The following is a 13,224-nucleotide window of genomic DNA, read 5'->3' on the forward strand; positions in this document are numbered from 1 at the left end:
CACGCAAAAACATACAGCGCCGCTACCAGTCTAGTCTGATTTCCCTACAAACTGTTTATTTGAGTGAATCCAACACAGCAGGACCGTGTAGTTCAGTGACTCTTATGAGGTCATAAATCAAAAACATAACTTGCAATCATCAGGTATCTTATTCCCAAATGATTGACTCTTATAAGTTGGTGTTTTTTAGTGAATCAAAACATATAGCAAGATAAGTAGTTTGATTACTGAATGAATGACTCTTATGAGTGTGTCTTTTTAATGAATCCAAAAACATACAGTGCGACCAGTGTAATTCCATACCCGAATGTGAGCTAGTTCTTCTTAGTGAATCAAAAACAGACAGCACAACCAGTGTAGTCCAATAATTGAATGAATTACTCTTATTAGCCAGTTCTTTTTATTGAATCAGAAACATACAGTGCGCCCAAATGATTGACTCTTATAAGTTGGTGTTTTTTAGTGAATCAAAACATATAGCAAGATAAGTAGTTTGATTACTGAATGAATGACTCTTATGAGTGTCTTTTTAATGAATCCAAAAACATACAGTGCGACCAGTGTAATTCCATACCCGAATGTGAGCTAGTTCTTCTTAGTGAATCAAAAACAGACAGCACAACCAGTGTAGTCCAATAATTGAATGAATTACTCTTATTAGCCAGTTCTTTTTATTGAATCAGAAACATACAGTGCGACTAGTTATAATGAATGTTCACTGGAGGCAAGTTGAATGAGAACCCATGTCCATGTGAACCGACAATGAACAAGACATGGCTTGGCAAAAACATGAACAAACTCACTAAACAGTGGATTACACAAACAAAGCTAGACAATGGACAATGAAACATGAGGGCTATATATATCAAACAAATGAGGTCACATGACACAATCCAACCTGTGACAGAGATGAGCTGAGGAACATGAACCAAACAGAAGGCAGAATAAAAGACAACATGACAAAACAATAAACTTTATTCGACTTCATGCGGCGCTGCACAGACCGATCGGCTAGAGTTGCCGCTTGCAGTCGGGGGCGGAATCGAAAGCAGAGACATCAAGTCAGAAGTTCTTTCTTTCCCACATGCAGCCTCGTAGTTAACTCTCCTGAGGTAAATAAAGTAAAATAAAAAATGAGAGAACCTCAGCTGTTTCTCGCCGGTTTTACTTAGTTTCACCTAATCATATATGCAAATGTAAAATTAATCGACATAACCATTCATAAATACTCTAATTTGTATAATAATTTATTGCAACCCCTCCATTGCAGAGCCTTAAAAAAAACTCTTTCAACGGCTCTGCTCCATCGTTAGTTCTAGCTGGTGACGCGGTGCTCAATGACAGTTGGGTGATTTTCCATCTCCACTTCCTGTGAAGTGATGTATCGATGTTCCCTTATTCCCTATGCCGTTCACAGTGCCCTTCCAACTGAACATGTTCACTCCCTTCTGATTGGAATCTCAATTAAGATGGCGGAATACCCTGTGAATTCCACATTACAGTCACTTCACCTCATGACACATGAAGGAACAGGGAATCACATGACTAACAGAGGACATGACTGTGGCAAACCTACAAAATAACGCTTCAAAATGGCAAATTTGCTCTTTCTCGCACTCATGTGAAACTCTCATAGCGCAGATTCCTATTGCAATGTCTGGATTTCACCCATGAAATTTCGCACAGCAACGATAAATGTGACCGCACATTTATTCTATCATCTGTTGACAAGTGGAAAGATTTGTACATTTTCTTCAGTAAGTCTAGCTGCCTTGTAAACAGAGCCGATCCTCCCTATAAGCAAAGTACGCAAGCTGCATAGGGCCCCCGAAACACCAGGGGTCAAGTTTCGTTTTTGAATTTGGCCAGCGGTTATGAAAACATGAATGTTAATTTCTTTTAATGTGGTGTGCTGTCGCCCTTTCTACGTAAAAATCAGTCAAATCATGTAACGTGAATGTCATACAGTCTCTTGCTCTAGACAAAAAAAAAAAAAAAAAACGAGTTGAAACCGTACCGAGCCGCGGAAGAGACACTGTTTCTCAAGCGCTTTCCGTGAGCGTGATTCAAGATGGAGTGAACACGAACAAAGACATTTTATTCATTCAAAACTAAATTCAAAAAAAGTTTTGCGTAGGGCCCTCAGAAGTCTAGGATCGGCACTGCTTGTAAAATTGACACCTAAATGCACATATAGGTTACCACTAATAGAAAGTAGGCTACTGAGAGTTTCTACAAGTAGAAGTTTTCTAAGGAATGAAATAGTGACCATTGCCGAAGGCATCTGAGTTATTTTGACATCTTTCAAATCCATTACAGATATTGTTGTCTTTCCGGACCTGAGAGACCTGGAGGTATGACAGTGATGTGTTGGGTTACATTAGCAGTGGTGCCTTGAGGGGGAACTAGGGACCTTTACTTTGATGGAATCTCCTTGTTTGAGACCCTTCCCCTTTCTCAAAGCCTCAGAAACATCAGTCTCCTGTTGAAGAGAAATATGATGTGGAAAATGGCCATTGGGTGATGGAGATTGATTCAGAAGAAACATGAGCAGTGATCAATATGGCGGCTTGTTCGCAGGAGAGATACACTTATTGCTGTTAGTTCAGCCACCTGGTGGATTCTGGGAGGAAAGCAGTCGACAGGGGAATGCCAGGCATGTAATTTATGATGGAAGTGTCAGACCAAGATTGATGCCATTTGGATGAAGGATCCAGTGAGATAATGAAAATAACTTTTTGTTGGACCAAAAAGAGGACAGTCAGAAATGAAATAAATGTAGCATGACATGAAATTTAATTCAGGGGAGGAATTTTCAGGAATCAATTTGCAGATACATTTCACCTAGAAAACCTGTTCTCGTCTGTTCGTCAAGCAAATTTAATACTTTCAATCAACAGAATGTTACATTTCAGAAGTCACAGACTCACCCTCAGTAGTCTCACTAAATCAGACCACCAGCCAGTATGAACCAATACTCAGCAGATTCAATTTTCATCAGTATTGTCATTTCTATGGGTTTCTATGGTAACAGAATTCTGGGTGGCACAGGGGGGATGTAATAATCAATAAAATAATGGATGGAGGTCAGAGCTCAAGAGGCAAACCAGCACAGTGTGAAAAGGTATTTTTGGAAAGCCAGGAACTCAAAAAGAAGTAATTCTTACCATTTCAACTTAGTTTTGAGTGATGCCCTTTGAAAAGAATCACTGACTGCAAAAATGTTGAGCGAATTTATTTATTTAAAAATGCATTTTAATAGTAAGAAATACAATTTTTAAAAATCTGACTATAGTGATTTTTTAAAACTATTTTTTTTTATTTGCAGTGTACATACAGTATATTCAAAAATAGTTTTGCATTTTTATCTGTAAATCTGCATTGGAAAGATTTATGTGAAAATTGCTCAACAAATCAATCTAAATTAACTTAATATTGGATTTAGTTTGTTTGTTTTGGATTTAGTACAATTACAAATAAAAGCCAAGTATTTAAGTTTTTTAAAAGCATGTTATCTTTATAATATCATGCATACTATTTTTCTATATTAAAATATTTGTTTTTTAACGATGAAAAAATGTAACCTTTATATTTTTGGAAGGGTGTCCTTTACAAGGTTGTCATCACTTATAGGGGTCCTTAGTTTGAAAACCTTTTTTTTTTAATAGCCACTGTGTTCAAGTTGATGCATTGCTAAAGACAGTCCGCCAAACATGTTCTGTCACCTTGGCGTCAGAGTTGTCTCCATGCGCCAGGAATAATCTGCAACCTAAATGTGTTCTCTCTATTAGTCCATTCATTTCCACCAGACAAGCACTGTCACACTGACGAATGGGAGCTGGAAAGAGCCAATTGTATTTGTTCAGTAAAGGGCCTTCATTCCCTTGAAACCCAAATGTCCCTCACAAAGAAAGCGATAACCCTCTCCCGACATTACCATAAGTCTCTAAAGAAACTCATCTGGGAAATCAGATGTTTATTACTGGATTCTTGCATGAGGAGTCAAATCAGCTACACCATTATGTTCTTGATTGGGCTTCTCGCGTACCGGTTTGCTTTGTGCACATCTGTCTGGCAAGAACATTATTCTGCAAATTTGTTTCCAGTTGCACTAATAGACAATTATATCTCTTCATCATACAGAAATTAGATTTCATAAGATATCTGTATTAAAAAAGGTTGAGACTGGTGGCTTGCTTATGAATATCAAGTATTGTCTGATTAATGCAGGTGACTGGAGTCATCACACTGGAGAAACTCCAGCAGCAAAACTGAGACAAGAGTTTCTGGCTTATATAAGTGACAATTAAAAATCAAGAATGAAAGCATGGTTTGGTGATTTTTTTTCACATCGTTTTTCACTTACTCACAGTAAACAGCATTTAAAGGAACTATAAAAATAAAAATTTGCAGAAAATGTGCTCATCCTCAGGCCATCCAAAATGTAGATGAGTTTGTTTCTTCATTGGAACAGATTTGGGCATCACAATAATCCAGTCCATCAATTAATGTCTTGTGAAGGGAAAAGCTGCATAAATAAATAAATAAATAATAAAAGTATAAAGAGGTTTTCTTCCTTCTCTATGAGCAAAGACAGAACTAGCCAAATGCAGCCAGATGCATGGTGCAAGCCTTGAGACCTACACACACATAAAGTGTGAATTCTGAGAAAGAGATCTGGCAGCGTTGCATCATGTGAAGTGTTTAGTGGACAGGGTTGTCACTGACAGCCAGGAACTCCATTTACACTAACAATAGAGATAGAACAGGCAGAAAGAACAAGTGGATATGGAATCTGCACATACATTATTATTATTATTATTATTATTTTATTTATTTATTTATTTTGGTTCTCAGTTGTCACAGCCTTTTTCCAGCTTTATTTATTTTATTGTACTGTTGTCTTTTTTTCACCCAAATGTTGATGCTTCGTTATCTTTTGCATGGTTTAAACCAAATAGCTGAGAAATATAACATATTTACTTTAGTTGAATATGTAAAACTGATTCGGGTGGATTTATAAGAAAAACTGCATGAATCTGTGACAGAAGAACCGTGCTTTTAATATGCTTGATTTTGGATGAAGATGGAATCATCTGCATCTCTGCACCACTTTTCTCAACATGCAGTTTGATTGGCTTTTTAATTACAGCGACATAAAAAACAAAACAAAAAAGTTGGCCTCAATCATCAGTATAATAAAGATTAGATTTTGGGTGCTCTGGGAATCCAGTTCCCTCTAAAGTGTACACTGCTGTCATAGCTTGTGTTGCTATCAACAGAGGAGAGAGAGGTGACAGGAACAATCACCATAAAAATTTCCCACAGGAGCTACTTGATCCTTTTAAATCACGTACAATGCAATGGTGACTTGAAGTTGGGAAAGGAGAGAGACTTTAGTCTCGGAGGAGTGGGGGGTGTCGAGCTAAAATGATAGAGGTTGCTGAGCAGGTCTCTTGTTGCACTTTTAGTGGTACTGCACTTCACTGCCAGACACATCATTATGGGATGTTGCTGTCGTTCTGTTTCTGAATCAGCTGTAAACATAAAAAAAGTGTTGCATTGAATATCCTGTTTCATTACAAAATAACATTTTATGAATTTCAACATTTTATGAATTTAAAATGGGATGCGAGCACTGTTCTATGCTTAAAAATAAATTTCAAACAGTATTAATGGAATAGTTCATCCAAAAAAAAATTGTGCTAAAAATGTACTAACCATCAGGCCATCCAATATGTAGTTTGTTTCTTCATCCAGACTGATTTGGAGAAATTTAACATTAGCTACATCAACTTGCTCACCCATGCATCCTCAGCAGTGAATGGGTGCCGTCAGAAGTCCAAACATTTCATAAAAAACAACAAGAGAAAACGCATCTCAAACCCCGTTGCACACCGTTTCCAGGATAAATGTTGTTCAAACCGGAAACCGTAGCAAAACGGTGCACACCGGTTTGAGCTTGAACTTGCCCCTGGTTTTAGCTGAGGTTAATCTGGTCTGACTAGTTTTTCTTGTGGCCACCAGCATATTTTGCTATGTCGATATGCAATGTTTTTTAAATGGGTGTTAAACAACATTTTGAGCAAGCCAACGTCACGTTTATTTATTTATTTATTGCCATTTTGTATTAATTACCAAAAAAAAACAACAAAAAAAACTCAGGACGGACGTAGGAACCTGTGTTTATAGAATTTTTTTCCGGACGGTTCGTGTAGTGCGGTACACAAGTCGATGTGTGTGGATTACAGGGATGCTGTGAAATGTGAGTGAATTTTATATAAATGTACTGTGTTTTGATGTTTATGTCTTGTTTATGAGACTGTGCATGGCACTCGCCTGTGATTTCCGTAATGTGATTAGCGTCTCTGAAAAAAAAATCTATCTAGAACCTAGAATCTTGAACAAAAATCGTCTACATTTTTGTAGGGTGTCTCTCTCTTACTATGCATTGCAGTTAAAATATAGTTTTACATACGGCGATATTATTTGCTGTCGTCGTTTTTATTTGGTTAATCGAATATATTCATATTAATACTCTATAACAATACTGTTGTATTGTGAATACCTTTCATACATAGCTAAATATGAAGCCTGTAATTTGTTATTAATGGTCAATCCACTTACATTTGGATCTTTAAGTGTATGACAAAAAAGCAAGATAGAGGTCAGTGGCATATACTAGATGCACTGTGAATATTTCTACCTGCTCTCTGTTCTAGATTGACACACCCAGTTTGTTTTTCTTGTCCAATGGGCTGACAGTGGGGGTGGACCAAAATGTTGAGTGACATTCCTCGGGACGCCCTCCTCCGCCCTCTCACCCGGAATGAGGTGGTGGGGATGTTGGTGAGACTGACCATCTTTGGAGCTGCAACATATTACAGCATCAAATGGGTGGTGGAGGCTTTTGACCCGACACAAAAACAAAAAAACCAGGCCAAGAAAAGGGTAAAGATATCTCTGCTACTGAATGTGTGCTGATAATAAATGTGGAAGTAAATACAATTCCAATGAATAATACATTCAATTTAAATACATCTTTTCATGTGAGCCTGTAGCTCAAAGTGCTTAAAAAAAGATTTGGAGTCAGTTTCAAAAACAGTTGATTCTTTTATGGCTTGGCCATTATTTGTTGGGAATTATTATATGGTATATTTATTTAAATAATTTATTTTAAATTGTTCAATTATTGACTAATTTATTTATTGTTTGTCTGTCTATTAATTTTACATTTATCATGTCCCCTCACTTTCCCCAGGCAGAGCAGTTGATGAAGCAAATAGGTGTAGAGGGCGTCAGTCTGACGGAGTATGAAATGAACATCGCAACTCTTCTTGTCGATCCACGCAGCATCAAAGTAACCACCAATACTGTTGTAATCAGTGCAAACCTTTCATCAAATCACACGGTGCCTCTCATTACATCAAAATTTTGCTGTTAGTGGTAATAAAGACAAGAGTTTTGTAATTGGTTGTCATTTTACATCGTCTGTTCAGCTTTAGTATTACTATTCAAACTGATTTCGAACTGAATTGTGTTGACAGATTGGAAGTCGTTTCTCTGTTCACACCCATGAAGGTGTGACCTGCAATCATTATAAGCACTGGCCTCCCACCAGCCTTCCAAGTCATTAGTAGCTTGTATGATAGAATATCTTCCTTCTTTTCCTTGTAAGGTGACCTGGAGAGATGTTGCTGGACTAGATGAGATCATCTCAGAGCTGCAAGACACTGTCATCTTGCCTTTCCAGAAACGTCACCTCTTTTGTGGTTCCAAACTCTTGCAACCTCCCAAAGGTGAGACATGGAGAAAGCACACGAAACCACAGTTCTATTGGGAGTGTGTGTTTTCTCTCCTATTTTTATTGTGCATTAGGGCTACACGATAAATCACATTTTTATCATGATCGTGTTTATTGCTTCTCTCAGTTAATTAGGCATTATTATCTGCAATATTTACCTAGTGGTTTATTTATTTATCTGATTTTTTTTTTTTTCATTTGCGTTATTTTGTGTTGGTCACAAGCATTAATGCTGAGGGTTGCCAGATTTCAAAGCTTTTTTTTTTTTAATAAATGCAATTTTTGTCCAGTGTTTATCCACTATTACAGTCCACTATCAACGTACTCAGCGTATCTGGCGACCACACTATCTGCACTAAGAAAAAAAGCACTAATAATAATCTGAAAACGCCAGAAAACATGTATGTTGGAGTTTAGCAATCTCTGTTGAGAAAATCTGCTCAAATGAAAATATAATAAAGCAAATCTGTGCAGCCCTATTGTACGTTATATGAGAAATATGAAAGTAAAGATTGTTATTCATAATTTCTTTTCTGACTCCCAGGTGTACTATTGTATGGGCCACCAGGATGTGGAAAGACTTTAATTGCGAAAGCAACAGCGAAAGCATCTGGATGCCGCTTTATTAATCTCCAGGCCTCCATTGGGGTTAGTGAATTTTTTGAAAGAAATTACTGCTTTTTTTTCCAGCAAGGATGCATTAAATTAATTCTAATGTTGCTAAAGATTTATATTTCAAATAAATATTTTTTTTTTTAAGAAAAGAAAATTAAATTAAAAGAAACTTTTTTTTTAAAACTTTTTATTCACCAAAAATCCTGAAAAAATAGAAGTATCACAGTTTCCACAAGTATATTAAGCGGTACTGTTTTTAACATTGATAATAATCAGAAATGTTTCTTGAGCACCAAATCAGCGTGTATTCTCACTGGCTGTCAAGATTCAGCCCTGCATCATTTTCATTGATGAAATAGGTAACTACTGAATATGGTCTAAATATCTGGCAGATATTTAGGGATTCCAGACAGATAGGAAAAATATTAAAATGCCAGCTTGTTGAATGTGCTGAATAAATTCACTCAGCACTACTACGGTGATAAACTTAACGTGTAATCCCTATGTATATGCAGGTGTTTTATATTCATGGATTTTATGGAAAATGTGGTACATTTGCATAATGACTGCAATGTTTTCAATGCTCAATCTAAGCACTGTTTTTTCAATGCTGATGGCATTTGAATAATAGTGTAATGTGTCCCATCATCTGTGAAACTGAAGAATGTGGACGCTACGCACAGAGTCTCTCAGGCATTTTATCATAGTGTACTAGCTGAAATAGCAGTAAAAGTTCATTATTTTAATTAGTTAAGCCAGTACCACATATTAAATGACAGATCCTGAAAATGTGAAATTGCAGAAAAAACTAAGACTGCAAAAAAAGTCTCTAAGTAGTTGCTTTAATTTCTTGTTTAAAAAGCATATTAGAATGATTTCTGATGGATCATGTGACATTGAAGTCTGGAGTAATGGCAATTTCATTATAGGTATAAATTGCATTTCAAAATATATTAAAATAACAGTTATTGTAAATTGTAATAATACTGATTTAATTGTATTTTTGATCAAATAAATGCAGCTTTGATGAGCATAAGATCTTTCTTGATGAGCATAAGATCTTTCAGAAACATAAAAAAACTGTACTGTTTATGTAGTTCTGTAGTTTCCTCATGCTAAATACTGTTTACATTTCTTGGGTTGATTTTATAATGGGTTTATTACATGTATATCCACATAAAATCTGTCTCTTGCATCAGATTCATTCTTGAGGAATCGTTCCAGTATGGACCATGAGGCCACCGCTATGATGAAAGCCCAGTTCATGAGTCTGTGGGATGGACTAGACACAAACGCAAGCAGCCAGGTAACACACACATATGTAGGTTTCAGAGGTCATTGCATTTCCTCAAAAGTGATTAATAGAACGTAAAAGTGTAATGATATGTCAATGTCCAGGTAATGGTGATGGGGGCCACAAACAGACCACAGGATGTGGATGCAGCAATACTGCGCAGAATGCCCACAACCTTTCATGTAGGCCTGCCTGTGAGTTTGCTGAACACAGACACACACACACCTTTATGCTCTGTTTTTGTTAATAGGCTGTCTTAATCAGGATAAAACATTGGACCAAAAATTATTTTTGGTCCAATTTCAGAATGCAGCTCAAAGAGAAGAAATCCTTAGACTTATTCTGTCTGGAGAAAATGTAAGACATTAAGCTCTTCTTCATCTGCACCACAATTCCTTCACAAAATGTTTTGTCTTTAAATATAATGCTTATATTAAAGGTGAAGTGGCAGAAATCCATATATTTACACAACCATTCAAAAGTTCGGGGTCAGTTAGGTTTTGAAGTGGATATAAATACGGAATCACAAATACAGTAAACACTGTAATATTGTGAAATAATATTACAATTTAAATTAAGTGTTTTCTGTTTGAATATATTTTAAAATATAATGAATTCCTGTGATAACAAAACTGAATTTTCAGCAGCCATGCATTACTCCAGTCTTCAGTGTCACATGATCCTTCAGAAATCATTCTAATATGATGATTTAATGGTCAAGAAACATTGCTTCTTATTATCATTGTTGAAAACAGTTGTGCTGCTTAATATTTTTGTGGAAACCAGATTCTTTGTTGGATATAAATTTCAAACGAACAGTATTTATTTGAAATAGATGCAATTTATTGCATCTTCGCTGTATAAAAGCATTCATTAAAAAAATCTCACTGACCCCAAACGTTTGAACGGTAGCGTATAGCCTATATATAAATTATTTTATTTGAATCTTTTTTTCATCAGTTAAGTAATGCAATTAACCTGAAAGAAATAGCGGATCAAACCGAGGGCTACTCCGGCAGTGATCTGAAAGAGCTTTGCAGGGACGCTGCCATGTACCGCGTTAGAGACTATGTCCGCAAACAGCAGATGAAACAGATCGCACAACAGTTCCAGCTGGATGAAGAAGAGTACGTCTAAGATGTTTTGTATAATAACACACACACACACACAATGGTGGCATTTTATTTGTGTACACAACATGCAGCTCGTGCACCATGTCCTAACCAAAGAGGTTTATAATATCTGGAGAAATCTGTCCCATTAATCTCAAGTAGTTGTTCAGCTGGTTCATTCTTCTGCTTTGTTAGAAGAGAAACAGTTCAACATATTCTTGAGTATTCTTAGGAGTTTTGAAATGCTGTATAAATATGCACTAATGCATGTAAAAAGTACATTACTCATCACTGATTTTGTCCTGGTGTCCTCTGGTGTGTCCACAGGCATGTGGACAGCACGCAGCTGAGGCCCGTGACTCAACTGGACCTGCTGTTTGGCCTAGATAAGATGAGAGAATCCAAACAGGCCACAGCTACAGCTGACCCAGCAAATCTGAGAGAGGTGCCTCTGGACTGAAAACCTCTCACTTTACACGCTCATACACTCATTTTATCTCTCTCACTTCTTTCTTTCTGCCTCATCTTTTGCCTTTCCTTTTTAAATTATTTTTCTTCGTCTTTCACATTTGTTACATCTTAAACATTTTAAGTTTGCACTATAATGAATTTACCGTCAGATACTCAAGACAGTAACCATGTGCATATTTATAATAACAGTAGCCATTAATAGTACACGCACACTAATTCTAATATGATGATTTAATGGTCAAGAAACATTGCTTCTTATTATCATTGTTGAAAACAGTTGTGCTGCTTAATATTTTTGTGGAAACCAGATTCTTTGTTGGATATAAATTTCAAACGAACAGTATTTATTTGAAATAGATGCAATTTATTGCATCTTCGCTGTATAAAAGCATTCATTAAAAAAATCTCACTGACCCCAAACGTTTGAACGGTAGCGTATAGCCTATATATAAATTATTTTATTTGAATCTTTTTTTCATCAGTTAAGTAATGCAATTAACCTGAAAGAAATAGCGGATCAAACCGAGGGCTACTCCGGCAGTGATCTGAAAGAGCTTTGCAGGGACGCTGCCATGTACCGCGTTAGAGACTATGTCCGCAAACAGCAGATGAAACAGATCGCACAACAGTTCCAGCTGGATGAAGAAGAGTACGTCTAAGATGTTTTGTATAATAACACACACACACACACACACACAATGGTGGCATTTTATTTGTGTACACAACATGCAGCTCGTGCACCATGTCCTAACCAAAGAGGTTTATAATATCTGGAGAAATCTGTCCCATTAATCTCAAGTAGTTGTTCAGCTGGTTCATTCTTCTGCTTTGTTAGAAGAGAAACAGTTCAACATATTCTTGAGTATTCTTAGGAGTTTTGAAATGCTGTATAAATATGCACTAATGCATGTAAAAAGTACATTACTCATCACTGATTTTGTCCTGGTGTCCTCTGGTGTGTCCACAGGCATGTGGACAGCACGCAGCTGAGGCCCGTGACTCAACTGGACCTGCTGTTTGGCCTAGATAAGATGAGAGAATCCAAACAGGCCACAGCTACAGCTGACCCAGCAAATCTGAGAGAGGTGCCTCTGGACTGAAAACCTCTCACTTTACACGCTCATACACTCATTTTATCTCTCTCACTTCTTTCTTTCTGCCTCATCTTTTGCCTTTCCTTTTTAAATTATTTTTCTTCGTCTTTCACATTTGTTACATCTTAAACATTTTAAGTTTGCACTATAATGAATTTACCGTCAGATACTCAAGACAGTAACCATGTGCATATTTATAATAACAGTAGTCATTAATAGTACACGCACACTAAATGGAGTTTCATTATTCTTCAGCATTTTAAATTGTTTAAGTTATTTCTGTTATGATCAACTGTTGGTTGCATATTGTGTAGAAGCAGATGCCCACTTTTTTGGATATGAGAGAGAGGAATATAAACTTTGCTATATCTATAAATGTTTTAGTAATCAGGACCAGGTTTCCTGAAACACTGAGTGTTGTCTAACTGTCTTATTAGGATGCATGAGTATTACACTAATGTTAAACTGAATAGTGCATGTGTGACTTTGTCAACACCAATTTAGCCATGATAATAATAATAATTTGTGTCAGGAACATGTCTGGGTCATATTCAACCCAAAATCAAAAGAAAAATTAGGCCATGCATTTGTTTCTTTTACACTGTGACATTATTTTCAAGACAATTAATCTTAATTTTCACAGTAATGTGGGTAATGATTTAAAAGTATCTATATTTTATAAAAGTATTTTTTATTATATGTAAATATATATATATATATATATATATATATATATATATATATATTATATTATAGTAATAAAAAATATTTTTTTATGTTACTAGAAATAAAAATAGAGAAATTATTCTCTTTTGGTTTTGGGGTGAAATATTT

At 36.1% G+C, this 13,224-nt stretch overlaps 1 protein-coding gene and 1 long non-coding RNA gene across 3 annotated transcripts; both read left to right on the forward strand.

Moving 5' to 3' along the window:
* The first annotated feature begins 6,227 nt into the window (after positions 1-6,227).
* On the forward strand, positions 6,228-11,484 carry atad1a (ATPase family AAA domain containing 1a). The gene is made up of 11 exons (XM_016526716.1): positions 6,228-6,264; positions 6,766-6,951; positions 7,262-7,360; positions 7,679-7,799; positions 8,349-8,480; positions 8,710-8,778; positions 9,619-9,725; positions 9,818-9,907; positions 10,020-10,070; positions 10,674-10,840; positions 11,153-11,484. Exons 1-11 carry the CDS (start codon positions 6,235-6,237, stop codon positions 11,283-11,285), a joined length of 1,185 nt encoding a protein of 394 aa, XP_016382202.1. The 5' UTR covers positions 6,228-6,234; the 3' UTR covers positions 11,286-11,484.
* Positions 11,485-11,784: 300 nt separating this feature from the next.
* On the forward strand, positions 11,785-12,961 carry LOC107719317 (uncharacterized). Of its 2 annotated transcripts, XR_001637502.1 has the most exons (3): positions 11,785-11,945; positions 12,264-12,684; positions 12,734-12,961. It is a non-coding gene; the product is annotated as an uncharacterized LOC107719317 (long non-coding RNA). The 2 variants fall into 2 exon arrangements; XR_001637501.1 differs by lacking the exon at positions 12,734-12,961 and having other exon boundaries at positions 12,264-12,711.
* Positions 12,962-13,224: the final 263 nt, after the last annotated feature.

The sequence above is a fragment of the Sinocyclocheilus rhinocerous genome, unplaced genomic scaffold (genome assembly GCF_001515625.1).
Source record: "Sinocyclocheilus rhinocerous isolate Xijiao unplaced genomic scaffold, SAMN03320098_v1.1 scaffold2706, whole genome shotgun sequence".
Lineage (NCBI taxonomy): Eukaryota > Metazoa > Chordata > Actinopteri > Cypriniformes > Cyprinidae > Sinocyclocheilus > Sinocyclocheilus rhinocerous.